Source organism: Ostrinia furnacalis, unplaced genomic scaffold (assembly GCF_004193835.3).
Source record: "Ostrinia furnacalis isolate ACB-3 unplaced genomic scaffold, ASM419383v2 OfSCF0710, whole genome shotgun sequence".
Lineage (NCBI taxonomy): Eukaryota > Metazoa > Arthropoda > Insecta > Lepidoptera > Crambidae > Ostrinia > Ostrinia furnacalis.
The window spans coordinates 1,269,398-1,282,359 of NW_021130949.1; the positions used below are offsets into that span (position 1 = coordinate 1,269,398).

Genomic DNA, 12,962 nt, shown 5'->3' on the forward strand with positions numbered 1-12,962 from the left:
CCGGCCCCTGGGGACTCCTATTTTGAGTCGCAAAGATTTGCAAGGGGCCGCAAACCATTCTCTATGGTCGGCAACAAGCTACAATCGATCATTAATTACGTTTAGTCACATTTACGCGCCACATGTTAACATACGAAACCCCATCGTTACGACTACTTAGCGGGACACCCGAAACGTCATTTGTTTTGGTTAGACAATGGTGCAAAAATTTGTTTTAGACCTTGAAACATTTTAAAGACACTAAAGTAAGAGTCTATCTATATAAATATAGATCGAAAGTAGGTAACTTAGTATAAATATAGATCGAAAGTAGGTAGGAAAGAAAAACATATATGTAATTATTAGTTTTTAGAAAAAATCTAAAGTTTGTAGAATAAATTCTGCGGTCTTATCTCTAATAGCGATCTTAGCCAGACAGAGTGGAGAGCGTCCGTTGTAATATGAGGGGAGCAGGATTGCAGTATTATTAAAATTTACTTCTGAGACATTCAATTAAATTCATAGAGATCAATATTGTAATCTGCGTTGTTTGGTATATTTTTGCTGCCGTTCAATCAATATACCTCAATATTCTCAATCACTCACAAAGACGTCAAAGAGTAACGTCAGCGTTCAGATAATTATTCGCATTATGCGAGCAGTAGGGCATGTATAATACTCGTATATCAGTGGTTCAGAATCCGAATGTTGATATAGGCGGAGAGCGTGTGTGGAGATAAGCATCTGCTGAGTGGTCCCCTTCTGTTTTCCGATCGGCGCACACTCGCTGTTGCTATTAATTTCTACGCCGTCACAAAGCTAATACACAGGCTTGGACATAATGTGATTATATTTGCAAGTAAAATTCGGATGGGACTCTTTCGTGCAATCGTGTCGTCACGTCTGAGGAATAAATCCAGGGGACTGCGCTGAATGATACTTATTGCATACATTACTGGTAGAGATTATGTAGAGATCGGTTTAAGAAAGTAGATGTGAAAATTATCTTTTGATTTTTATCCCATTCGTTCGCCTGTCATGGAAGTAATAAGATGGCAAACCAAAAATAATTGGAGCAAGGTTTAATATGGATTCTTGTCAAGATTACAAATTAATACCAGCAGGTCATAAATCCTATAAAAAAGGAACGCAGGATATTACACATAGACTTATGAAAGATTATAAAAGGGAATTTTAACAGTGCTTATTATTTGTTGTTACTTAGCAATAAAATGTTCAAAACAACATTGATTTCCCAAGTTTTGTTTCAGAAGGTGCAAATGTTTGTATACTTGAGACTTTTCCTGACTTCTTAAGAAAAACGAATGAGACAACAATGTTAAACTTCCTCCGCACCAGGCGCGCCAATAAGAACCACGTTCCTAAAAATGTAAAGTGAGGGGAGACGTTAATAAAAATTCCGCGCTGAAACAACAAATTAAACGAAGCCGAGCCACTCGAAAAGCCATAAGTACTCATCTCAATTGCCACCGATAAGAAATCCAAGCCTTGGCAATGTATTCGCGGCACGTTTCGGCTCACGGTTTTTTCTCGCTATGCCACGGTGGCGTTTAAAACGAATTGACTCTTAAATTCTTCAGAATGAAATGTTGTAGGAGTTTTATTAAATCGAGTGTAACCATTCCTGACATTACGCAAATGGCGGGTCCTCCCCTACATCTGTCGCAGGGATGCACCCCCTTAATAAGTGTTAACGCTCGCCGGCTGCGATGAACACTCCGCTGGCTCAAGCTAAATCTCTACAAATTCTTGATACAAATTAATGCCGCGAGAGAACTCCGCGAGCGTCTATTGTAATTTCATTCCGCGCGCGCCCTCACTACCCACGCGTTACAATAGGTGCGCGCGCTCCAGCGACGTGCCTAATACTGGATGCTTTAACTCCATTTTATGTGCCATGAAAGACTCGAAATGGGTGTTAAAACATTTATTTAATGGGAAACACAGTCTTACGACTCATCTTATGTTATGACGTCGATGTATGGAGAGTTCACTAGGCCAACCTGTCATACGACATTTACTTTTTTCCAGAATCTACATACGAGTATATTAATGTTCTGAGAAAATGGAAAAACACCTTACAAATTTTTAATTACCTAGAGTCTCTAGACCGTTCTTGATAAAAAAAAGGTAATTAATTACCGAGGAATTACATTTGATTGTTTTCACTTTCTGTTGACAATTTTCAATTACCATAGTGTACCATTCATATTATTTATTGACATTGCATATAATGCATTAACGAAATTAACGTTGGCAATAACTCCCATAGAGTAGTAACATCATACAAATTGCAATTCATTTCTATTTTTCAGACCATTAACCCTGGACAATAACACGGCAGCGGAACGGCGCGAGTAAAATAAACGCCGAGCGAAATAGTTCCGAACTGGTATCATCGTTGCAAATGTAAATGAACAATTAAAGCTCTCGCCGTGGCCAGGGACAATGATGATAATTATTTTAGTTTGCTGTCGGCGCGGTTGTCACTCGCCGGCTCCTGCTCTGGAATGCTCCTCGGACCCCCATTTTCGCCATTAAACAGCGACACTTCTGCTGTTCGTAAATTATTATCAGCCAGCGCTTTCATTACTCGGTTGCCGTAACAAAGGAACTCCGAATATACGAACTGATTCAACTTCGATTCGACTCGATTCCGCCTCCTCTGCCATTGTTAGCTAGAAGTCGTGACTCATATTAGGCCCGAGGTGAAATTTTGATTAATTCGTTACAGTGCTCCCGGTTATCATTTAGTTCCGCCCGAGAAACTTCCCTGAAAGGCGGGTCGAGCTTTGAAATAATTGCATTGGCATAATTTTCAATAGAACTGCAATGCAATCGTCGCCGTGTCAGCAATTTTAGATTAATCGGGAGCTAGTACAATATTGTTTCCAATTAACAAGGAGTAAGTACAGTTTATTTGTAGGCTATTACATTAATTGATTAAATTATATGTAGGTAGGTACGTAGGTAACGTATGGAACTTTAGCCTAACTGATTCAAGAACCCATGTAAAATCTTCATAAATGCAACCCCACTCGATACAGACTGAAGCAAGGGACTTTAATCTACCAGTGCAGATCCAGTGATTAATTTCTCCTTTTGACTTTGATGAAGCAAAAATCCAACCATGTATGATCATGTCCAGCTTAGGTAATTGGATTTTCATTTTTCAAAGTATCCTTTGATATAACGTAGTTTCCATTCAGTTTCGTCCTACATATGTGTTAGTACACCGCTTCTAATTAATTATAACACATTCTTTTTATAGTCGGTGAAATTAGTTACTTTGTTTAAAATATTACTTCAGTCATTTTGCTAATAAATAGCCTATCTCATTCATATGGAGTATTTGTATTTTTATCTTCTTTATAAATATAGGTAAGCATAAGCACTGTATAATAAACCAAAAGTTCACGTCGAAAATAAATCAATAGGTCCACGCCACTAAACAAGGGAAAACGAATGGATGTGCGTAATCTATTCAGGCAGGATTCACGAGATCGCATTAACTAGTCAGATCGGTGAACGTCAATGCAGTGAAGATGTGTTATTGGAAGCGAGTGCCGACTAGTACGCCGACGTGACACATTCGTGGCAAATGACTCGCTAATTAAATTTCATTGATTCAAAGCTCATTTGTGAAGTGCGCCGGATGCCTACATATCAGTGGGCACGCTAGAGTAGCAGGGAAATGGAAATGGCTCGAATTCGGGAGAACGGGAATGCTTTCAGCTCGCGTAATTCAGTTAAACGAGTAATTTATGACTGGCCAAATTACTGGCATCACTGTGTCCGGCTATCTGATACGAGCCTTAACAACAATGCAATCCATACAACATACCAATTTGATAAATGCAAATTATGCGTAATTCGAATGGCGTACGCTGTCGTCTGCGAATGTATTATGACGCACTGGGAATAGTAAGAGCCAATAATTATTATGGTAACTAGTCTATTCCCTGAAATTATGCATAACATGATTAAGGTAGGTAGGTACATCTAAGATTCTAATGAATAAAAGACATCTCAATGTTTTAGAAATATTTTTTGTCTGCTTGTAGAGCCAAGTTTTTTTTTTGTTTCTATTTTAGATTTTATGTTTATAACTAAATGTAGTACGGTTTTATACACTTAATTATGGACTGGTTTTTGCTCAGCGTTTCAAACTCATTTCATCACATTCCTTTCTCCATTCAACCTTCTCTGTTTCGTTGTTGTAGGAAAATGAGACTCGCACGTTTTCAACATAGTAACTATTCAAATGTATGTTTTATCGTTAGGTAAGTATTAAGGTTATAAAACATTTTAATTTTAATGTTAATATGAAGTATTTTGCTAGATTGAGAGGTCAATTTTTTTTTAATCTTGTGTAAATAGTATCCCCCCATGTCCAGTTTTCTACTTACTTACCTATGCAATTGAAAATATTTATTGATTGTTTTATAATTATAAATATTTGCCGTTGTACTCTACTAATACTTACTGTAGTGATGGATTTGATTTTTTATAAAGCTTTAGCATCTGTATTGATCCACTCGATGATCATTAATGGACATAGCTAACTTATTTAATAAATCCTTCTGGTGTGTATCATTTTATGTTCATTTTATGTTCATTTTATGTTCATTATGCTAGTAGAGCCACTTGAACACTTTAAACTTATTTTGATGTCGGCTTTTTACTTATTCATTTTATTTTCATATTCACATGTGTAAATTCTCAATTACCACATTATGAAAATCTTTTTTATTATAAGACACAACTCAATAAGTAACCTCCATTAATGTGTTCTAAGCGAGGTTAATGGAAGCTGACTTCTTGGTGTGTGATGTTTATTGTATCAGATCAAAGAGTATACACAGACAGGTAAGATTAGTTTCTCCCTCAACAGTATTATCAGGAGATATTTGTGTTCCATCTTGAGTTACTTACGTACAATAAATACGTAAGTAAGTAGGTGTTGTTCTATTTCGTCACCGCCCACCCGCCACTCATAATAATATAAATAACGAAGAGAAATGAAGGCCTAGCTTCGCTTTCATTAAGATATTCTTTCATTAATAAGCTAAATATTTTGATAACACTGTAATTTTATTTTGATACTCGATTTAATTTATGGAATTTAAGTACATAGTGGTATAATGTAAATTGATCATTCTGAAACATAGAGATGGTATTTTAGGGAGAAGCCATTGACACCTCTTGACACTAATTTAAAGCCATAGGTAAACTCTTTTAATACTGAGGAAATAAGTAGGTAGTTTTTGTTTTTTAGAAAATTGTTTCTCACAAACATTGGAAAACAATTTAAAAAGCGATTGTGGTGTCAGAGTTATGAATTTTGTAAACTGTCACCTTTAAGATCGACATGGTATATAACCTCTGTCTTCTTGGTAGCTCAGTAACATTAGTAACCCAGAGAGCGATTTTTTTTAATTCAAAACGGTCTAAGGCAGTCTGATTTTCCAATAGCATGAAAAATACAATCAAATCATTTAAAACCGACTGTTATATTCGTTTCCAAACTGCTTGTTAAAAATAAATTAAGTATGTTCAGATGACACGGGTCCACCGTGATGAAATATTCCAATAATCCATCAAGCATTTAAGAATAGCTTGACAGAGTAACCGATATAATAATATTTATCTCTCTCAATAATAAAAGCAGTCATCTGACAACTGAAAGGTTATCTTCTTTAGTATTGTTGCACTACACTATTTATAGCTATAATAATGATTCCAATCTACACACAAAATTGCATAAGTCGTTCCTAAAAAATGAGACTATAAATGCATGCACTTTCTTCCGCCATATACCTATATTTAGGTATTATTATGTAAGATTTTAGAAAGAGGTATTAAACATTGCTTCATAATCTACATATCTATACTTATAATAAATCTGTAGAGAGGTCAATTCTGTACATGAAATATATTTTCAAAATAACTATCAGGGGGTGATTAGTGATCGATACTGATGCAAAAAATTCAATCAGTAAAATTTTTGTCTGTCTGTATGTCTGTCTGTATGTTCCTTATAGAAACAAAAACTGCTCGACGGATTTTAACGAAACTTGGTACAATTATTCTTCATACTCCTGGGCAGGTTATAGGATACTTAGGAATTCCCACGGGAACGGGCATTAGCGGGAAAATCCTTTTGTATGAAAAATCTAAACCGCTTAAGTTAGACGCTTGAAATTTGGCATGCAGGTACCTTAGTAAACTTAAAACTTAGTTACAACAGGATATTGCAAAATTCCCACGGAAACGGGAGTTAGCGGGAAAAAACATTTGTATGAAAAAATCTAAACCGCGTAAGTTAGACGCTTAAAATTTGGCATGCAGGTACCTTAGTAAACTTAAAGCTTAGTTATAACAGGATATTGCAAAATTCTCACGGGAACGGGAGTTAGCGGGAAAAAACATTTGTATGAAAAAATCTAAACCGCGTAAGTAAGACGCTTAAAATTTGGCATGCAGGTACCTTAGTAAACTTAAAGCTTAGTTACTACAGGATATTGCAAAATTCCCACGGGAACTGGAATTAGCGGGAAATTCCTTTTGTATGACTGACTCACTGACATACCCACGCACAGCCTAAACGGCTAAACGTAGGCACTTGAAATTTATAAGGGACGTAGCTTAGGTACCGTAGAGGTGCACAAAGGAAGGAATTCCCGAAATTCCCACAGGAACAGGAATTACCGGGAAAATCCTTTTGTATGAAAAATCTAAACCGCTTAAGTTAGACGCTTGAAATTTGGCATGCAGGTCCCTTAGTAAACTTAAAGCTTAGTTACAACAGGATATTGCGAAATTCCAACGGGAACGGGAGTTAGCGGGAAAAAACATTTGTATGAAAAAATCTAAACCGCGTAAGATAGATGAAGGGGGTAAAACGGGATCCACGCGTACGAAGTCGCGGGCGGCCGCTAGTATAAAATTATTTTCTTTCTTTTTTAATCTTTGATGATGAATGTCCAGAAGGACATACGCAATGCATGTATTTATGTATTATTTACAACTTAAATCAAGGTTATTTCGTAGTGCTGATCTTAACAGTTGAGTACGTACTTCATGGTTTATTGTCTCTACAATTCCCGCCTGAAAAAAAAAGTAAGCCTGATAATATTTTTAATCATTTTACTAACGTATTTTAACGTGTTTTCTTAACTTCAAAGTCATTCATTATAATTTAGTGATTGTACAGTATTATCAACAGGGCTTGAATATTTAGTGCCGATAAAGTAAAAATGACGTCGTCTTGACCACAGAATGATGTTTTACTTTTGTTACTTTATTACTGTAATTTAAAATTATTATAATATATTTTTTTATCCACCAGGAGTAAACTCTTGGCCTGCATCTCGCCTGATGGAAAGTGATGATCAGGCTGAAGGTGGAACCGAGCTTCACCCAGAATCCTCAACCACTATCTTAACTCTAATTGCCGGAGCACAGCAAAGCAGTTAACAATGTTGTTATGGCGACAAACTTAGGTAAGATGGAAGTAGATAGCCAGGTGGACTTGAGAAGAAACCCAAGGCTACCACCAACCAAACCGAACAGGAAATATTGCCCCCACATTTCACAACTTAATTAAAATAAAAGTACCTACCGCAAGAGCAATAGTACCCGTTTTCCAAAAGTCGAAAATTAACAATATTCTTGTAAATGTGTCATTTTATAGATACTTTCTATACATTAGTAAAAATAAATCCTAGTACATACTCGTATAAGTAATTATGAAAATACAACAATTGAACAATCACAACGCTTGATATGAAAATATTAATCTGATTTTTTTTTAATTTATTGTTATTATTGATTACGAAATCATCCTATGGTAAAAAGTTATACGCATTAAAAGTTCGAGCACTGTGTTATTATTATTGTTATTAGTTATATTATAACAACGTTAACACAGAGAAAAATAATTATACTTCTAAAATTATCAAGTAAGTAGTAAAAATTAAAATTAAAAAGCCTAAATCTGGTAAGATAAACCATTAAATAAAATGTGGTTTTTCCTGCTCAAATAAATCAACTATCTTGTTGTCTATCAATTATATTGATTGACCTCATCAATGTGAACATAATTTGATTGATTAATCCCGTAAATAACCAAACTCCGAAAATAAATATTTTTTAATGACTTAAAAAAATCGAATTGCCTAAGGTTCGTACTTCTTAACGCCAGAAAATTTTAATCTATAGTAATATTATAAATGCGAAAGTAACTTTGTCTGTCTGTCTTACCTTCACGCCTAAACCGATTTTGATCAAATTTGACATAGAGATAGTTTGAGTCCCGGGAAAGGACATAGGATAGTTTTTATCCCGGTTTTTGAAACAGGGACGCGCGCGATAAAGTTTTTCTGTGACAGACAAATTCCACGCGGGCGGAAAGCTAGTAAATAAATAAAATTATCAACTACCTATATTATCTACCTACATCAATCAACAAGAAGATCTACTTACATAATTTAGGTATCATAAGCACATACTTAGGTAATTTAATATATTATTATTTATATAATGTTTAAAAACTATTAACTAGTATTCTTAGATACACGTTATTAGATCACATGATTTACTAAAACATAAGTAATATACAAATTGTTACTTTGTAACAATCTTCATTTCTTAAAGATAGTGTCCAATTCGACACAAAAAAGGAAAATTCCTGAAATATTAAAAGTAACTTTCGCAATCATTTCTAAAAATATTTAAATTTTTCCTTTCAGTGGATTAGTCATTAATAGGATTATTCTCCATGTATTTTTATAATGTGTAAAATGCAACTTTTTTGTACCTAAGTAATAGTAATTTCTTTCCATACTGCACCCTAGTAATTTATTAGTAATCTTCCTATTTCCATAACGCGTCCCCTTTGGGATCACAAGACTACAATATCCATAACTTTAATTAATGTCCACATTCAATAGTAGGTAATATAATAAACTTGGCTGTAACCCACAAGTGCCCAAACACAATGTGAAATTTTTGATTTTATTTTTAGGATTAGGTAATCTTTTATCCACTTTCCACGGTTACAACCAAAAATATTTAATTTTAACCTACTATCCTATAAAGTTAAATACATGAGTGTGCATTTGAGACAACACCATTCAGACTGAACACGTCACGTAAACTTTGAACTCAAGCCAGTTGGTAATAATTACCCAATTATTGGGTAAACAAAAACGATAATACGATTTCTCGTCATATTTTACATCACTATGTTTATGGATGTTAAACCTTTATCATATTAGTGTATACATTTTTGGTAAACAAATAAAGAAAAATTTAAATATAACCGTCCCGTACCTACAATAAATACCTAGGCTTTTTGAACGTTGACCGAATTATTTTACCCATCGGTATCTTTTTCCCGTTGGAAAATAATTAGTTAGAGTTTCCTTACCGAAACTGCTGCTGCATAATATGATAAAAAGTTACTTACCTGAGTTGGTAAGTGTATTGTCTCCGAGCCCGGTTGAGGTGTCAACGTCAGCATGAGCATCGGCGGCGGCGGCGGCGATCAGCGCGCATGCCCACGCGCACCCGGCCACCACCAGCGCGCCCGCGCTCTGCCTTCCACAGCGCTTCAGCTCTCGCCGCTTAGCCATATCACATCACCAACTACGTCTCTACTTTACTACCACTACGAAACTCAATGCAAAAGTTTTGCTAAAGTTGTTATTTGGTTCGGAATCATCTAAGAAAGTAACTTGGGAATACTTTTGAGAGTTTGTATGATGACGCACGTGGAGTGTCGTGCTTTGTGAGTCGTGCGCGGCGTCGCGGGTGGGTGCTGAGCGGCGGCGTGTACGGGCGACACTGGCGGCGATGCACATCGCGGCGTCCGGCTCCTCCGGAGTCGCAGCATCTCACACTCGGCGGCGAGGTGGGCCGCTGCGCGCGCACCGCCCGCTCCAGCCAATCGCGGGTCGGGGGAGGGCCCGCGCGTAAGATGCACGGAAGTATATGCGAAGGCCTATGTACAAATGATAGCGGACAGGTGGTTTCGCAGCCGTAATTAGGCCTCTGATAACTTATTGCTACATAAATATGCTTAAACGCTGGACGATTAAGATAGCGCCCGGATCCGCAAGCCTGCTCGACGACCTATTACTAACCAATTACCCGTCCGCGCCTACCTGCATTCTGAAAAGCTTTTTAATTTATTCTCAGATTAAATCCCTTTGAAACTCTTTGGATGTTCTCGTTAATTTTAAGGGCCATGGGAATTTACTGTCCAATATCTATCTTTTGTAAGGGATACATTTTATTATTTTACCACAAAAAAACTTTTTTTAATTCATTTAAAACTACTTCACTAACATTTAAAATGAAAATTGCAATATTTGCAAAAATCTTACAAATGTTTAGAAAAACCCACTAACTTTCCTAAATTATTTTTAAGCGACTGAAATTTATTGTTAATTTCTATTTGATGTGAAGTGAAGCACACTTACTTACCTCATAAAATGTGTGATTATTTTTAAAAAAACTGTTAGTAGTGAGGTGTTCCGACTATGATCTGTGCTGCTACAAAAATATTTTTTTTTTAATAAAAGTTTTTTTTTTTTTTTTTTTTTTTATCAACAACGAGGAAGCTCTTGGCCTGTATCTCACCTGATCATTTCAATTCCTACATTTACAATATTTATTTACCTGTACTTGTTTATTTTATTTTTAGATATTAACCTAAGTAGATAGTATTTCTAGGAGCTTTTTTTAGTCTGGGACGCACGAGGTCAAAAGTCATATGCCTGATGCATCAGTTTCGAGAAATAAGTCTTGTTGTCCCATCAAATTAAGGCTAAGGGTTTGATGAAATAAAAGTAAGTGTATTTCTAACCATTTATAAGGGTGTTACAGATGGCTCCGGCTTAACATGTGGGTGTACGAAACCTCAAACCATTGGCCATTTACTATTCAACCCAGAGTGCCAGTCAGCTGCACCCTAAGAGCGGCCAGTGGGCCAAAGTGATTTCCCTCGATGAAGATATTTAGCTAAATAATCTTTAAATATACCCCTCATCAAATATTGTGTAGAGTTCAACAATTCAACATGTCAATAAAGTTACCTAATAAAATAATACTAAGAAAGCATAATTCAATAAAAAGGTAAACTAAAGTACCGAAACCTGTAGGCTGTAGCCATAATGTGAACATGAAAATAATATCTCCTTTGGCTGACCTACTTTCCGGTCAAGGACAAATCGCTTTACTAAGCGAAAGCTTTTGTACATAGTACAAAAACGTAAACGAAATTTGATATTCCGGTAAAATATTTTCTTGTAAAAACATTACTTAAAATTATTTTCTCTAAAAACAAAATCAGGCATGAAAGTAAACGAGCATTAAACTAAGTACATAATTAATTTAATTTACGTCATAAAACATTTAGCTTTGAATTACTTACTCTCATATAATAAATTAAATCGTAAATTACTTCTAATTTATAGTAGTTTCTACTTTAGAATTACCTCAGTCTGTCTACTACATAAATTTACGTTCAGGCCTACTTGCAAAAACTTTTGCAGACGAAATAAATAGACTAAATTAGGCTAAGTTTAGGCAGGTGCTTAAATCATCATATTAAGTAAATAATTAAGTCAAAATATTTTAATTTTATGTTAAATAGTTATTATTTTGTGTAGACAATACTTATGTTTTGTTATGTTATGTTTGGAAAACCATTTCCATAAAAACGCTTTTTGGATCATTTTGTTTAAACCGTTTTAGGTAATTTACAATACTATTTTACTGTTTTGTACAATTCTAATTTTGCTCAAATGCTTTGTTTTTAATAATTGAAGATATTTTTCTCTTGAGCATAAATAATTCCAAAATCGTAAGAAAAAATAATTGCAAATAAGTATCATAATACCTATGTAATAAGTAGGACCCTATCCAAATAATTGTATATCAAGTTTTAGCAAATAATAAAATACTTTGGTATGTAAACTCGCAGGAAGAGTGAAAAACCTAACCATAATAATTTTCCCTTTCACTTCTCATAGTGAATTTTCACGAAGTTAGGTAAGTTACGTCATTGCTACGAATAAGTAGAAATGTTAAGTTTTTCGCGCTCGCTCTATCACAGCACTTTTCCAATTGTTTTTTTATGTAATAATGCTGCACCGCTAGTATTAGGAAAACGATATCATTTTATTATAAATAGCTTAATAGGTGATCAATGAAATACACAAAAAGCATATGCAGTGTGTCGCTATGTGGAGGCTACGAACTTGTAGGTGTAGTTACCTATCTACTTTTAGTTAGACTCCGCGCAGACTGAGCTTTTTGTTAACCGATACTTCAGTATGAATGAAAGAAAGGGCACACATTACACCGTTTGGTAGTACCTTATTTAGTTATTGGCCGATTCCGCATACAAATTAGCAGCCGACCAAACTATCTATCGATCGACAATAAGCCATATTCTGCGTGACCTTAAAATTAAAATTGGTTGACTGGCATATTAGATAAAGTAAGAGTAGGTACTTACCCACCTATTTTTTCCATCGATCATAAGAAAAATATTTATTAAGCTTTTCTGAAATTCGCACCCGTAAAAAAGTAATTGTTAAATAAAACACACGTAAAAGTACTTTTCTAAACTAACTTCAATGTAGGTAGCTTTAGACATACTCTCTCTCTCTCATCTGTGGTAGGTAGGTTGAGGTATAGATGACCCACGCTGAACTGTCCCGCCAAACTCAATGACAGGGGGGCGCTACCATCGTTCAACTATATGGTTTCCAACATGGCAAAAATCTGAACCAGCGATCCGGTATTGACGGTGGCGCCCCACTGTCAATGTCATCGACAGGACAGTCCAGTATTTTGGAACTATAGGTACTTTTTTAATAAAACTAAAAAAAATGTAACCTTTTTTTTTTTTTTTTTTTNCTGCTGGCTGACATTGACATTAATGACAT

General features: G+C 35.3%; 1 protein-coding gene across 1 annotated transcript in view; it reads right to left on the reverse strand.

The window, feature by feature from the left end:
* Positions 1–9,881, reverse strand: part of LOC114349885 (lachesin) — a 77,659-nt gene extending 67,778 nt beyond the window's left edge. The window contains exon 1 of the mRNA XM_028300477.1: positions 9,473–9,881. Coding sequence (XP_028156278.1) covers positions 9,473–9,638 — 166 coding nt within the window. The 5' untranslated portion in view covers positions 9,639–9,881. The remainder of the gene's footprint in view (positions 1–9,472) is intronic.
* Between the last annotated feature and the right edge of the window lie 3,081 nt (positions 9,882–12,962).